Source organism: Lactuca saligna, chromosome 3 (genome assembly GCF_052625555.1).
Source record: "Lactuca saligna cultivar CGN05327 chromosome 3, ASM5262555v1, whole genome shotgun sequence".
In the NCBI taxonomy this organism is placed as follows: domain Eukaryota; kingdom Viridiplantae; phylum Streptophyta; class Magnoliopsida; order Asterales; family Asteraceae; genus Lactuca; species Lactuca saligna.
In genome coordinates, this window is record NC_136419.1 from 43,101,220 (window position 1) to 43,118,651 (window position 17,432).

General features: G+C 32.1%; 2 protein-coding genes across 2 annotated transcripts; one reads left to right on the forward strand and one right to left on the reverse strand.

The window, feature by feature from the left end:
- Positions 1 to 598: 598 nt before the first annotated feature.
- LOC145035430 (uncharacterized) lies at positions 599 to 4,374 on the reverse strand. Its single transcript, XM_078983974.1, has 7 exons — positions 4,314 to 4,374; positions 3,584 to 4,194; positions 2,121 to 3,345; positions 1,820 to 2,018; positions 1,525 to 1,717; positions 1,316 to 1,479; positions 599 to 1,226 (listed from the first exon to the last, which is right to left on the reverse strand). Exons 1-7 carry the CDS (start codon positions 4,372 to 4,374, stop codon positions 599 to 601), a joined length of 3,081 nt encoding a protein of 1,026 aa, XP_078840100.1.
- A 10,166-nt stretch (positions 4,375 to 14,540) lies between these two features.
- LOC145036086 (F-box/kelch-repeat protein At3g06240-like) lies at positions 14,541 to 17,380 on the forward strand. The gene is made up of 2 exons (XM_078984566.1): positions 14,541 to 14,663; positions 16,170 to 17,380. The coding sequence occupies exon 2, from the start codon at positions 16,213 to 16,215 to the stop codon at positions 17,299 to 17,301; it is 1,089 nt and encodes a 362-aa protein (XP_078840692.1). The 5' UTR covers positions 14,541 to 14,663; positions 16,170 to 16,212; the 3' UTR covers positions 17,302 to 17,380.
- Positions 17,381 to 17,432: the final 52 nt, after the last annotated feature.

Consider the following 17,432-nt stretch of genomic DNA (forward strand, 5'->3'; position numbering starts at 1 on the left):
AGCATCACATAGAGTCAACTTAGTAAATATATAATTTTTTTTTTCTTAATTAAATAGGTGTAATACCCGTGTAATAAACGGATTTTTTTTAAAAAAATTAATATATTTTATTAAACATTATGTGTTTTGTAGTATTAATTTAACATAAAGACAAAAATATATAAACAATAAATTAACTATTTAGAAGTATAAATAAATAAAATAAAAACGTAATTATTTATAAAATGATGATGACAATAATGTTATAAACATTAAACATTAATTAAATAAAAATTACTAAATATAAAAAACAAAATGATGAATAAGTAGGTAAGATAATAAAAACAAACATAGAAATATTGAGACTTGTTTTTATGAATTACAAACTTTCAAAGACTTCTTTGAATACCATATTAGATGTCTTATTGGTAAGTTTACCATCTTTATCTAAAATTAATATTTTTAATCCATCTTTACTCTTCACTCTCGACAATGCAAGATACAACTGCCCACGAGGAAATACTGGTTGTCTCAAAAACAACCCCACCTTCGATAGTGATTGTCCTTGACTTTTATTTATTGTCATCGCAAAACATACAGCCAACGAGAATTGTCGTTTTTAAAATATGAAAGAAATCCTTTTATCTGAAGGCGTCAAAGACATTCTTGGAATAAACGTATGGTTTCCGATATTACTTCCAGATATTATCTCAGCTTCTATAACACGTTTGCCCAATGCAATAACCCGTAGCCGTGTTCCATTGCACAATCCGGATTTTTGATCAATATTTCTTAGTAACATAACTGGAACACCGACTTTTAATACCAACTTATGAATTGGCATACCTGAAGGTCTAAGACCATTTAGAACATCAGGGGAGTATAAAGTTTCATCGATGTTATCATGAACAAAATCTGCATGTGAAAGACTATCTGAACTTAAATACTCCTGTTGGGCTCCTGGAAATAATTTTAACAAACGCTCGTTAATCTCTTGAACGACTTCATTCTTCGGTGCAAAGATTGCTCTTTCTTGAAAATAAATCGGATTCTTGGCATTTTCAACGATAGAAGGATAGACAAATTCAATTAATGAACCAATAGGATCAATAGAATCAACAATGAGAAGATCATCAGGAATATCAATAATTGTCTCTCCATTATTTAAACCACCAACTTTTCCTTCTCCTATATCCAAAATCCATTTAGCAAAAGTTGTCGTTTCTTGAATATTGGATGCGAGAACACTTAACCTCATGTTTTTTTTGTCAATGTTAACACTTTGCAATTTGACCAAATGTAAGAGGAACATAAAGAAGCATTAACAATCTCTTGCCTGCTTCCGTTAGGAATAACATGTAGAATTTGTCTAAAATCTCCTCTAAAAACAATTGTTTTTCCTCCAAATGGCAACTTTGAGTTGGTACGAAGATCACAAGTGAATATATCTTTCATAGAGCGATCCAAGGCTTCAAATGCATGCTTATGAATCATAGGTGCCTAGTCCCATATAATCAATGATGTTTTTTTTAACAATTCGGTTACATCACTGTCTTTCCCAAAAGAACAAAAAGAATCCTCTGTAAGATTTAGAGGAATTATAAAGCGTGAGTGTGCTGTTCTACCTCCGGTTAGTAACAATGAAGCAATACCACTTGAAGCAACATTTAGGACGATATCACCTTTAGATCTTAAAGATGCAGATAAAGTCTTCCAAAGGAAAGTTTTCCCAGTACCTCTATAGCCATAAACAAAAAACACTCATCCTTTTTTTTGTTTAACAGCTGTCATGATTTCATCAAAAATTGAGCGTTGTTCAACTGTTAATGACTCAAGTAACTGATGCGATTCTTTTTGTAGAATCGTTATATCAAAATCTAACTCCTCAGTAATTAAACGATTGTTTGTAGAAGATGCCAAATCATGATCAGGGTAAGGCATCCCAACAAAATCTCTTAGGCTTGAACTATTTTGGAGTAGAATTTTTTCAATCTCATATAGCATCAAGTTTTTAATCTGATCATCATTAAGTGATAAACCTGTACAATAGTAAAGTTAATTTAAAATTAATTGTATAATTATTCACATGAAAAATATATAAATAATGTGTGTAATGTAAATAATGGAAAAAATAATAATACCTGGAGTCTTTAATCTTATTCGTTGATTGTAGAGAATTCCATCAGATAAGTATTGCCAAGTATTTTCCCAGACATAATATGGTCTAGACAAACTATTAGACTTTAGCATGGTTGCAAATAGAAACCGTAAATAATAACCAGATCCTGAGTGACTTGCTTCCTCGATGGCATCAATATATTCTCTATCATCTTCTAAAAGTCCAAGCGCATAACATGCATCTCTAAAAGTAGGACAGACTTGTCCATTAACCTTGCGAATATCTTCAAATGATTTTGGCCCTTTGACTTTATTTAAAAGAATTCTCAAAAAATATGCTTCACCTAGATTAGGCAAGACTTTGTGAATTCTTCCAATAGAAAACCCTTGTTTTCTTGGCTCCCAACAACGATCTTCCTGTTTCCATACAAATTTTGTAGGAAACTCAACATAAGAAAGTTTTCGTGCATCAACATTATGTTCATTACAGGTCATCCAAGATAAGAACATCGAAGAAGAAACAGATTGTTTGTTGAGGACATCTTCAATATAATCGTCTGCTCCATATACAATATTTTGTTTTCCAGGGAGATGGAATGGAAGCCTTACAATAGAAGGATATCTGTAATGAACATCAAATGCAAATATACGCCATGAAGCTTCACATGCAGACAAATACCTACAATCATAGTAGTTTTGTATTTCATCAACGGAAACATCATCATTATCATCTCCGTTGTTTTGAACAACTGCAACAGTAGCCCGATCAGGACCCTTGTTAATATATTTAAACAAATATTTGATGGAAGCCGCTTGATTGCACCACTCAACATTAATGTGGGCCTGATATCTTTTCAAAAGGGCTTTATGATATGGAACGACACTTCTGTTGTCTAATCTAACACCAGACTTTTCAACAAAAGATCCATCATTACGTCTCCTATATATAGGATAACCATCAGAATCGATTGAGGTATTTTGTAAGAATGACTTTGGGAAATTTTTTGAACACTTGTTGTCACTCATGCATGGACATTTAGGATTATCGAAACCACATGGACCATGCATCACAAACTCACTCACAAGTGCATACAATTCTGGATCATTTTCTTTGTTTGGAATTTCAGCCGAAATAACTCGATCAATATGTTCAACAGTTGGGAGTTTGTAATCAGAATGCATGAATAAACATATATGTGCATAAGGCAGACCGCGCTTTTGAAACTCCACAGTATAAACAACTGTAAACTATTAAAATAAATATAATATTATAATATAATAAAAAAACATAATGATAAAAAGTATTGTTGTATTATAAGGTACCTGCTTGGACCCGACCCAATAACTCGTTTTTCTTTAAGTCTTTAATCAAAGAATTCAACTTGATTTTGAATAATATGGAAAGGATATCGGGCCTATCTTCGGGATTAAGTGTGGTGTCAGCAAGAAACCTTTTAATTTCAGGTCACTTTGGATTGCATGTTACGGTTATGAAAAAATCTGGGTATCCAAACCACTTACAAAGCGACATGGCATCTAAATATTTTTGCATCATGTAGCGTGCACCACCCGTAAATGAAGAAGGCAAGATAACACGTTTTCCGATGTTGGAAATATCAGTACCACCATCACTTTGTACGTTTCGTAATGTTTCATACGATTCACATCTAAGAACTTTTTGCTGATTACGTATGTAATATAGTCTCTCAGTTTCAATCATGGTATAAGCATCAACCAAAAATTGTTGAAAAAGCCTTCGTGAATTAAGAATTAATGAAAAAACATTAACTCTATCTTGAATTCTATAAGAAAAGAATTCTCTCATTGTACAATTACGATGTTTGCTATTCGTTAAATCATCAAAATCTCTATGAGGGATGTCAACTCTATATCCATCATCCCCATATGGAAATAGTAGTGGGTACTGAAGAGCAAGGTACGAAGGATGTAATTCGTTTATACGTTGTAGACTTCCTGATTTAGTTGTTACGATGATATCTTTGTTATCAATTGTATCACCAATATCACCAACAATTAAAGCAACAACTTCAGAAGCAGAAGGTAAGTTATATGTCCTTCCATCTTGTTGCCTTCTTCCTATAAGACGTAACTTTAAATTAAATTTCTACAGATGAAGAAAGCGACGAGACCAAACTCCAAACAAATACATATAATGAAGCTTAGCACACAAAGGTTGAGCGTAACTTTAGATTTACCCACATCTTCATCAAGGACAAATGCAACAAAAAGATTAAAAAAAATACATAAACTTTGCATTGATTCAACAATAAACTACTTTGCAAAATAAGGTAATCATTAAACCAAAATGATTTGCCAATCTTGTGAAGATGTTTCTGTAGAATTTTGATAATGCAAGAGTAAATGTTTGAAGAAAAACCATATGAATTCGAATTCAACAAGTAAAAGTAACATAAAAAAAAAATTCTTTGAGACATTTAATCGAACAGCTTATATGCAGTGAAACATGAGTAAATATTTAGTACATAAATCTCTACAATTCGATATTATCATGGAAAGGAGAAGCTGAAAACATGAAATCTTCAAATCTTCAAATAAAAAAGAATCAAATCATTGTCCAGAGAACACTAATTGTACCGATAATTACATATGCTAACCTGATGAAGATATTGTCAATAATGGACTATGATGATGAACGTGGTGATGCTGTAAATCTTCAATCTCTCAATAAAAGTCGACATATGAATGAGATTTTAGCTATATATATTTTTCAAAATTGAATTTGGAAAAGATATGAATAATAAAATGAATTGAAATTTGATAAGTTTCTTCAATTAAAAATCAATTTGGGTGGTGATTTTCGAGAATTGTGTATGTAATTTAGGAAGAGATATTTGGATTTAATGTGTTTTTTTTGACAAAACCATAAGGGATATTCTAGTTTCCTTTTTATTTGTATATAAAAAGACGCATAGATGGTATACGTTTTTTTTAGTAGTATTAATTAATGATATTTTTTAATCTACTATAATAAATGAAGGTTTTTGCCACATATCTTCTCCTCATTCATTTGGACACATGTCATTTTTCTAGAATTTTTAAATTTTCTATTTTCCACTTGTCATTTTATTGTATTTTTTATTTTATTAAATTAAAATTTCACATTTAATGTGTAAGGTAATATATATGTAAAATATTTATTAGAAAAAGTTTATATATGTAATGTATTCAATACATTAAAGTCTTTATTAATTTTAATAATTCAATTTTTTTTTTATTTTTCTTATAAATTCAAACTTTTCAAATTGTTAGAATTTCATATTTATTTTTTTTAATTAAACATATGTAATACATGGGTCTCACACCTAGTTTCATAGAATACCAAAAAATCTACAATTTGCCAAGTGGAAATATATTTAATTGAAAAAATTATGAAAATACCATGTGTCATATTGAATGAGAAGGTGATACATGACAGAAAACCTTCATTTATTAAGGAAGATTCAAATCCATTTCGATCACAATCTTCCACCACATTCATGTATAATAGCAAATATCATACCTAAATTATTTATGGTAAATAAAATAATTAAAAAAAAACAAAATTTCACAAATAGTTATTAATCTTTTAGTTTGTCCTTAAAATAGTGCTTGTGATTTTTTTTTTTCTTTGCATGGACAATTTCTATATAGCAAAACTTAAACACAAATAGTCATTGTCATAGATGTATATAGCAAACCTTTATACACAAAGTGATTGTCATAGATATTCGTTATATAAATCACATAAATTAAAAGAATTATAGATAAATACAATTTTATAAAACTTGCCAAAATATTATTTATGAAATTTCATCAATGGCTATTTGTGAAATTTTAAATAAGTCTATTAGACATGCATTGTAGTTTGAATATTAGATGAAGTCTAGACAACACAATAACAAAAATGTTCTTTATCTAAAATTCACAAATAGTTGTGAAATTTTAAATAAATCTATTAAAATTTCACAAATGATCATTATGCGAAATTTCATAAATTGTCTTGGGAAAATTTCACAAAATGATAGAAATAATCCTTATCTATTTAACTAAATTTTAACCATTGGATCAATGAAAAATACAATCATTTAAAAAAAAATACTATTACATTTAATATTATTAATTTTTTCAAGAATTCAAATTTCAAAAACATGATAACATAACATCACATTTTGTGTATCCTTATTTTAGACAAGACAATAATGAAATCTAGATTCTTTTGAAATATATATATATATATATATATATATATATATATATATATATATATATATATATATATATATATATATATATATATATATATATTGCAAAAAAAAAAAAAAAAAAAACACTCAATCTAGTAGAAATATTTTTGAGATATAATCAAATACACTTCATTCTTGATAGAATACATTTTTATTCTAAAAAAACATATGTTTTTATTGTAAAAACTAGGTTTTCCGATTTAAAGTTTTCGAGTTTTACCACTAAGAATAAATTGAATTAAAAACATAATAATTAAATATAGACATTCAATAGTCAAGAAGAATCAACAATCCCAAATGGTTTCCAAAAAAACAATTCTCATAGCATTTACATAATAATAATAATAATAATAATAATAATAATAATAATAATAATAATAATAATAATAATAATAATAATAATGAATTATTGAAAGAGTATATTTTCATTGTTCAATATTTTTTTTAAAGACATGCTGATACTTTTGAAAGAAAGTAAAAGGTCATATTTTCTAGATAAAGAAACCATACAAAAATATATTCAATTTTAACTATTTTTTAAAAATATACTTCACTTTTCAAAAGAATGCATTCCATTCGTGAAAAATACAATCATTCTTGATTTTGATTTTGACTTTTTTTTTAAATTTTTTTTCTGCATTGCATTGGTAGTAATTCTTGAGACGCAATATGAAGAATCTTCATTCTTAGCCACATAAAAAGTCACTCGATTTGGATGAGATAAGCATATATGGAATTTAATTTTTTTTTATAAAATTTCATAATTTAGTCCAATGGTTTACAAAATATCTCAATTTAAAAACTTTCATGGAAAACATCACATCAATGGTCCTGTGGTTTGAAAAAGTTCATGAGTGGCTTTTCTGCCATTAAATCTAACTTTTGAGCTATTATAATTTTATAGAAAATACTATCTTACCCTTGTACCAAATTATGAAATTTTGTCTAAAATTTTTTCTTTCTTCTTTATCGTGCTTAAATTTTGAACATGCTTCGAAAAAGCCTTCCACCAAATTAGTTTTATTCAAAAAAATTCTCCCAAATTAAATTAGGGAAAGAATATAATAATATAAACCTAAATAATCAAATAAACAAAACTCTAACAATGTAATTTGCATTAATTTTTTGTTTACTTTAATGGGTAAATGCAAAATTATGGTAAACCAAGATAATATTATGGGAGTGTTTGGATAAATTAGATTATACCTTATTAGTTTATTGGCGGTGGAAATAAGCATTGTGGAAATAAGCAAGATGGGAGATGTTTATTAAAATCAACTTATTTAGCTTATCGCTACCACAATAAGCTGATTTTTAAGGATTCACATCCAAACACTTAAATTTAGCTTATTGTGATAGAAATAAGTAATAAGCAATAAGTAACATCTTTTTTCCCTCTCCAAACACCCCTTATATATAAATATATTTACAACCTTTCTTTTTCCAAACCTTTACCACGAGAAGCACAATAATTCACCATTTTTCTTCTCTGAAGTATTTGCCACATGACCATGGATAAGCATTTCATTTTTATGGGATAAACATCACCTTAAAATTTACAAAAATATTTGATCGAAAATCCGTTTAAAGTTTGGTGTCTTACGTACAATCTACTCGAAGACCCACAAGTCATTTTGATATTGGGGTCTAATGGTAGACCATAACTCTACAACTAAGCTCAATGCTAATGCTAAGGCGAAAGGAAAGGTTAGATGAGGCCAAGCACAAGACCTAGGTTATAGTCGAGGCCATCCTCAAAGCCAACGCTAGTCGAGCCACGCTTGAGGGTAGAGATGAAACCAATGCTAGCTGAGGCCAAACTCAAGGCTAGTTGAGACCAAAGCTTAAGGCTAGCCAATACAAACCATAAAAACTTATTTACATTTTTTTAAGTTTTAGAACAATACCATTTGATTATTACAATATAACAAAGTGAAATTAGATATTATAAAATGTTCCAAAATATATTCCATTAAATCATGTGGAAGAGCATGATGTAATACACATCGGGTCCTTTCTAAATAATGTAATATTCGTAATTTTTAATTACCAACTTGCAGTATTTTAGTTTTTAATTTCTAATTTCTGATACATTATATTTTCGAGTTTTATGCAATATTATTAGGAAAACTGATTTAAAATGGTAATCAATAACAAAAAAAAAATTTGTTTTCTAGGTTTTAATTGTATCCAATAAAAAATCAACATTTTATTTTGGTTTTAAAATACAAATGTAACATCCATAAAAATTCAAAAAAATTTTAAAACTTTTTCTATCTTGGTCAACAATCCTCGACTATCCTGCACAAATCGGGTGATATCGCCTCTAATTCTCTCAAGTTTTTAGTTCTCCTGTTGTACACCCTCGGGTTAGGCCTCCCTGATCAAGACCACAAGTAGAGAATTCACAGATATCCTCATACACGTTGCCGAAACAGAAGATCCATTATCAATATTATTAGGGAAAATGACTTACGGCTCAAGGCATCTGCCACTACGTTCGCTTTACCCGGATGGTTAAGGGTTCCGAGTTTACAATCCTAAGACAGGGGCACTATCAACACTAATGGAGTTCAATCATACTTCAGCCTTATTGGACATGGATACGTATGTCGAAACCCTTGAGCTGCTTCACATGGGGATTGCTTACCAGGAGGCAAACCCTCTTTTCTTGCAGGCTACTTCTTCACTTAAATGAAAATATCAAATAAATTATTTATTTTAATATGAGAAGTTGAGCGACTTACTAAGCTCAAATCTCTTAATCATAATCATAGTTACTTTTGGAATGATCCTTATTAATGGACACATTATTGCATCTTATATAAAACTGTCATGGGGTAATCTTAAATATTGCTATACAATATACACGAACTCTTTTCATCATTAAAATTTCAATCATCTTCGACATCAATGCAATCATAAACCCTGCCAATCCTTTAATTAACCCTTGAATATATAAATAATAGAAAATTACAAATTTAACCAAATACACTAATTATTTTGTGGAAAATAGCTAAAAAAATCAAAATTGTATTTTTAGCCACTAAAATTGCAGATGGGTACAATCCATCTATGATTTCGCCATTCCATCTCTAAACGTACAAGTGACTAAAGCACAAACGTGTTTTAGCCACTTGTATGTTTGTAGGTGGGTTTTTTTCGTTGTATATATAATCCCTTTCCAGCCTAAAATCGCAGATGGACTATGTCCATTTACAATTTCCTCTCTATTCACCTACGATTTTGTGTGTTTTTTGTTTTTTAAAATTTTTTTTTAATATTTTGACTACAAAATTGATAGGGTTTAACTACGAAACAACCTTATTATATATAAAATTTTTCAAAAAATTATTATTTTTGTGTTATTTCCTTAGAAAATTTGTTTAAAACCTCTCTAAAAAAATGAATGAATATTTTGTTTGCGTTGTAACTGATGGGAGGTGGAAAGAAAAAGTTTCTCTAAAAAAGATAGTGAAAAATGAAGGGAAAAAAACTTTTATACAAAATAGCTACGAAATCACAGATGGAATGTACAAATTCACAGATGGACTGTTCCATGTGCGAACGTACAAGTGCCTAAAGCACAAATGTGTTATAGGCACTTGTACGTTCGCACATGGAAATGCGAAATCACAGATGGACTTAGTCCATCTGTGATTTTAAGGGTTATTTTTGTAATTTGGGTTTTTTTAACTATTTTCTACAAAACAATTAATATATTTGGCTAAATTTGCAATTTTCTCTATAAATAAAACTAGGAAAACATAACATAGTAAAAAACATAAACAAATTGCATTTTTTTTCAAGGTTGTAAAAATCGTTTGACGGTAGCTCGACGGTCGACTAGTGTTAATGGATTAATCGGTCTTGGTGGGGATTAATCGAGGACTAATCGGGGACCATAGATTATTAATAAAATATTAAAATTAATTAAATATTAATATATCTTAAGAAAAACAAGTACTTCATAATTAGAAAATAAGAAAAATTGTAATTTGGAAATACGAAAATATGAATATTATAGTATAATATTTGAAAATTTGAAAATTTTGGAGTAAAAAAAGAAAGTTGGTTTTTTTGAATTTTTTTTTTTTAAAAAATTGACTTTTTTTTTTTTTTTTTTTACTTTTTTCGATTATTTTGACTTTTGTTGACCGATTAATCCCACTAAACCTGATTAATCCTAAATTTCTGATTAATGACCTAATTCTCGACGGTTGGAGAACGTCAATCGATTAATCCCGATTTCTACAACCATGTTTTTTTCTTTAACGAAATAGAAAATAAAGATAAGGACAAATAGCAAGCACTATCGATCCCAGCCTCTTGGTTACATAACCTAATCTGCGAATTTCATCCATGAGTTTCTTTTAATTTTATCCCATCAGCAAACACTGATACAATAAAGGACAATTTGAGTCAGCTTTTGAATAAAACTAGGGGATATCCCGAAGGGTAGAAATATGCCTTCGCCTGTGGTATTTTCATCCGAAACAAATCAACAAATTCATTCCTTTTAAGCAACTACTTAACTAGAAAACAATATATGTATATCAAGTTATTGGCTTCCAGTCAAACAATTCTCCACATTAGTAAAGACCATAAACCTAAATCATCATGCATCAAACATGTTACCTAAAGCACATAAGCAAAATTAATGATCAGTTGATGCAATTGGATTTTAAAAAGAAGTCTCAGTAAAGCTATATAAAGTCTTATTGTATGTGCACTTATGATAGCCACGATTTCATCCGCATTCACTTCTCGATCCCCACAAAGACTCGTCTTGACACACCTAGTTAAACATAAATATACACAATGATATCACTATACCACCCTTTGACGTTACATGCAGAAGATCAATTGCAGTTGTGTTGATACATTGGTATAACAGTAGTCAAGTTTCCACTCAGAAATGTCAATATTGTTGGTTCATGTAATGGAATTCTCTGTCTGCTTAATTGTGAAAATGGTGATATTAGTCTATGCACCAACTAATTTCCCTGCCACAGTGCCCTCAAAGATGCATTTATGGGCTAGGGTTGGGGCTTGGTTTCGACCCAATCACTGATGATAACAAGAATGTGAGTATACCTATATTTGGAGGAATTGTAGAAAATACATTTGTTTAGGCCATGAAGACAAGAGTTTGGGGCCCTTATTCTATAGTGAAATCAAGGGCATGTTATATAGAAAGACATACGATTTGAGCACTTATGTTTTTTACATGATTGCTTTGCCAAAACCCAGTTGGCCAATCCACCAAGTAACAACCATCAAAGGTTCTCCAGCTGTGATTTCTAGGGTTTCCATTGACAATTGGATTTGGGTGAGGACACATGCAGATTGAGATGCTCCTTGGAACCCACAATATTTGAACCATGTAGGTCAGGAATGAGATCCCAAATGTTGTTGGATCTAAGAGCACTCATTTCTGTTGGAACTTTATATATCAAGGAATTGCAAGTTGGCAATTTCCTTTGTATCCCACATTGGTGGGGGGAAGAAACTTTTGTGGATTTATAAGTCTATTCCCTTGGTAAACCTTCAAAGGCTTTAGTGGATCAAAGGAATGGGCCAAGCCCACGTGCACGCCTAGCCTAGCCTAGCACTAGCCGACACCGCGAGTGCACGATTTAGGCGCACTTTGCATCGGTTGCTGGGAGCTAAGGAGCTTTTATTTTTGACCGATTCGGTCAAATGGTTGACCGTCGTTGATTTCGTGGAGGCCAAGTCAGGGTATTCTAGAAGGATCAGGAAACGGATTGCTTGGAGAGCAAGCTGTCGCCCTAGGGTTTCTGGGGTCGACCTATAGGGGCCCGTTTGATGCCTTCTAGGGTTACGATACCTATAAATACAGCTCCCTAGGAGCCATATGGATACTCTCGAAATCTGAAAGCTTCCTCCCTCTCTCTGTGTTTTTTCCTAGTTTCCAAGTAGTCGGTTTTTGTATTTATCGATTTCCAGTGCTGTTGGACTATCGATAAAGCTGCATTAAATCCTGGGGTTTTTACTCTGTTGCTTACAACCAGTATAAGCGAAGTAAAAACCTTTAAGGACAGGAGTTTGATCCGTGCAGTTGTTTCAAGATCAAGATCAACAATCAACAGGTCCGTTTTACTTTTCTGTCTTGTGTTTAATTCGTCCAATAACAGGACAGTCATCTTCTACCTTTCTTATAATCGGATCTAATCGAGAAGGATAGATCTAGTTTCTGGACGAAACTCGGTAAATATAATAATAATAATTGGATCTATTATTCGCAACTAATCTACATATAATTCTCAATATTATTTGTCGGTTTCCTTGCGCGTCTATTAGTTTGTTATTCACAACAATTTCTTCTTCCATAGTGACTGCAGATTTGAACCATTGGGGTTCTTTTGTAGCAAAGAGAGTGCATGCTCCAAGTATATATGCGAGGTGTACAAGATGTCTTGGTTTAAAAATTCTTACAGAAGACCGGGTTATGATAGGATGAGTGGAGGCTGAGGTAACAACTGGAGTGGCGGCAAGAGGCTCTAGCGAGGCAGTAGGTGACAGTGAGGGACCTGATGCGATGCAGGTATAGACGGAGAGGACGTAAGGTGTTGACCAGCTATAGAAAAGTTCCTATTCGGTCAAAGGGAGCACAACGGAGCTGGCTCCAAATTGTGGCTTTGAGGAGCTGGTAATGAAGGTGATGGTGGAGTCACAATTGGTTCTTGAAAATCTATGAACAGTAACTTTCCTTGATCAACATGTGGCGAAAATCCTTTAAACGGGAAGGTGTTTTCATCGACTGGAGGTGGGATCCAAACAACGATAACCCTTGTAATGGGGGCTAGATCCGATGAAAATACAAGAACTGTTGCAAGGAGCTAATTTGTTAGCCGAATAGTTGTGTAAATATGGAAAATCCCAACAACCAAAAACCCTAAAAACATCATAATTTGGTGGTGAGTGAAACATCTCGAATGGGGACTTTTGTGCAAGAATTTTTGATGGAAGACAGTTGATAATGTAAGTGGTGGAGATGAAGGTGTCAGCCCGTGCACTAGCATTGAAGAGCATTGTAAGGCCGGTTTTGATAATATGATAATGTTTTCTTTGATCAGCTTGCCGTTTGGAGGGCGTATCCCCACAGGAGAGGCTCTTAAAAACAAGGGAGTTAATATTGGCTCTTCTTGTTGTCCTATGTGCAAAGTTGAAAGTGAGACTGATGATCACATCTTAGTATCTTGCCCGTTTGCTAAAGAGGTGCTGATATGGATCTTTAAATGCTGTAACATTCCCCTTCCTTCAGCCTCTAAGGTAGAAGAGCTTATCAACTTCGCCTGCTTTGTAGGGCAATTGTCCGAAGAAAAAGAAATTATATCTCACCATTACGGGTTCCTATGGCTTATATGGAAGAAAAGGTACAAGATGTCTTCTTCCCCTGCTAAAATTGTAGATGATGTAATTGAGTTGGTGTACATGGTTTAAACATAGGGGGAAAATATGGAAATTGTAATTGTGTGACTTGGTCATGCTCTCCTTTTTCTTATTTGAGATGTTGTAAATTGTTGTCTTATTGTTTTTCCCCTGCCTAGTGCCTTGCTAGGCATTGATTTTTCGGGGAGAAAATTCCTCAAATAACCAAAATGATCATGAAAAACACAATTTTATTAAACGACCACGACTTTAGCAGAGAGAGGCTCTGCGGAAGTCTTTACACTCTGAGGAATCAGACACATGAGGAAAAAAACAAAAAAAGTGCTTTTACATAGTTCCGCAGAGAAGGGTATGCAGAAATGAGTACGCCTTTGCAGAACGTATGTACACCTATGAGGAAATGGTAGCTGAAAGCATTAATTTTTTCTGACATTTCCACAGAGCAGGTCTCTGCAGAATGATGTACGCTTCTAAGGAATGATTACTCTTCTACGGAAATGGTTGGTGATATTACGAAATTTACCTTGCCACCTTATTTCCTCAGTGATTTTTCCCATTCCTCATAGCGTAAGGACTTCTGTAGAGCCCCTCTCTTTAAAAGTAGTGATCATTTAATAAAATTGTGTTTTTCATGGTCATGGTCATGTGCTACAAACAATCCCTCCTTTGGTCATTTGATGAATTCTCTCTTTTTTTGGTTGTTTAATAATAAGGTTTTCCAATTTAAGCAAATAACGGGTCAGCCCATTTAGTGAAACCTGTGTTAATTGTGGCGCATATAAGCCCTATAAAGCCTTGCACCGACCGACATATTCATGTAAGCGACGGGATCTTAATCAATACAACCTTCTTCATCGCAGTCGAATTCACTGTTCCTCTTTTCCGGTAAGTATTTTTTATACTCTGTTTGATTTTCTTGGTTCATTAAATTTGTGAGGATAATAATTTGCTTAGGCTTTTAAAGAGATAATTTTTCTGAGTTATATATACGAGATATGTCCGTATGTGAAAATGGGATACTAAATTAGTATTGCTAATTAGGATCTTTAGTTACAAGTTGAAAAATACAACGAAAAAGATAATAACTTTATTAGTATTGTGTAGTTAACTTGCGATTTTGCATGTTGTAGCCAACATCGATAATCAAAGTCGATATTTTCTCTTTAAATAGCTTTATAATTAAATAGGGTATGTAAACTGACTAAGGTCGGAATCAAATCAGAGTGTTTATACAAAACCACATAGTAAAAGTAAGATTTGTATTGATTTTAAATAAAATTTGATCAACATGCATCACTAAAGTACAAGTTCTGGAATCTGGATGAGAAATATAAATCCACTTTGAATTTAACAATTAGTAATGGAATATAATTTTCTTTCTACTGTCATGGCAAAGGCAACACAGTTCAATTTGAAGTTTTATGCTTATCTAGTGAATACTACTATTGCTCTAGCAAAGAGGAATTTACGTAAATGTTAATTAGCACCTTGCTTTGAGAATATATTTAGAGATTATATGATATTTTGTCATGGATACCCTTTGTTTATGGCCTTGGACACATGTTGTTTTAGGTTAAATCAATAAACCAGAAGAAAAAAAAAAGCACAAATCTGAAAAGATAGATAGATTAAGAAAAATGCAAGCAGAAATCAGTAAAAAGGAGAAGAGTTAAATTTGTAAAAAAGAACACATCTAAACTAATAAGAAATAAGTAAAAGACGTAAGATAGCAAATAAATATGGAGGTTGGTTCACCTCTCTAGCTACTTAATAGCATGCAGTCTTAGCCAGATTGAATATATGAAATCTAACCTCAATTGTCCCTCAGTTGTAGGTCATTGCTACTACTTTTATAATTTATGTTTGATTTTTTTTTGTATTATTGATCACATCTTGACCCGATAATAAACTTTTTTGATAAGTTTAAGTGGGTGTTTGGGATAGCTTTTAAAAAAAGCTTATTAGCTTTTTAAAAAGCTAATAAGTTAAAAAAGTGTTTGTATATTTGAAAAATGTTTTTTAAAATAGCTTTTTGGATAGGAAAAAGTAAAACTTTCAAAAAGCTAGAAAATCCTAGCTTTTTAGCTTTTTTTTTAACTATTTTACTCTTGAAAAAGCAGTTTTTCGCTTCCAAACACTTGAATAAGCACTTTTCTTAAAAATCACCTTTGACATAAAAAAGCTAACCCAAACATACCCTAAGTTTGATACATGTTAGTTTGAATCATGGATTTGTCATTGTGCTTTAGTAATCGTTATGAAATATTTTGTAGATTTCCTTCAAAAAGAAGGTATGATTTGATTAAACAAAAATACTTTTTGAAATCTTGAAAACCAATGGTTTTGATTATATCATACTACTACTAATTTCTATCTTGCTGGAAAACACAGAATTACAGAAGAATGTCACATAATTTATGTGAAGAGTTAGTTGATGGTTGAAATCTTGACAAGACTACCACCGAAATCCCTCCTCCGGTTTAGATCCGCCTCCAAATCAATATGTTCTTGTATCGATAGCCCCGGTTTCATCCGCATGCACACTTCTCGATCCCCACAAAGGATCCTCCTCACACACGTAATTAGACGTGAACACAAAAAAGAATATGGTGTTGCCTCCTTTTATACGTTACATGCGGAAGACCAATTGCCATTGTGTGGATACAAAGACATAACACCAGTCAAGTTTCCAAGAAGAAATGTCAATATTGTTGGTTCATGTAATGGAATTCTTCTACTGTATGAAAATGGTGTAATTAGTCTATGGAACCCTTCAATCATGCGCCAACTAACCCTGCCTTATTGTCCTCTTCGGAGGTGCTCTGGTGAGATGGCGATCGGGCTTGGATTCGACCCAATGACTGATGATCACAAGGTTGTGAGTATTCCTGCATATGGAAATGGAAATGGAGAAAGTTCATTCGTTTACACCATCAAGACCGGTGCTTGGCATACGATTGCTTCGCGTATGCCTTTGTATGATGACGTGAAATCAACGACGAGTTATCTCAACGGTGTATTGCATTGGGTGGTGGGACATTCTTTGCCTAATTCAGAAAAAAGACAACTTTGTTATAATATAATGACATTCGATTTGAGCAGTCATGTTTTTGGCATGATTGCTTTGCCAAAACCCAGTTGGCCAATCCACCAAGTAACAACCATCCAAGGTTCTGTAGCTGTGATTTCTATGGAAAAGCTTTTCGATGACAGTTGGATTTGGGTGAGGAGAGATGCAGATGCTTCTTGGTCTGTGATTTTTAAATCGAAAACAAATCAAATTCAAGCAGGGGTAAAGACAGTTTTGGGACTGACCAACAATGGTGATTTGTTGCTAGAAACTTACTTCCAAGGGCTCCAAGTTTATAATCCTAAGAAAAGGTCGAGATCAAGTCTAGTGAACTTTAATGATGATTCTTTTTTATTCGATATGGATACGTTTGTCGAAAGCCTTCAGTTGCTTCACATGGGGACTGCTTGCAAAGTAAACCATCTTTTCTTGCAAGAAACAAAGAGAAAGTGAAGCTTAAACTTCTTAATCATAATCATATTTACTTTTGGAACGATCCTTATGTATGGTATATATACACATTATGATGTAATGGACATGTAGCATCTTACATATTACTGTCTTGGGGTAATCTCATATATTGC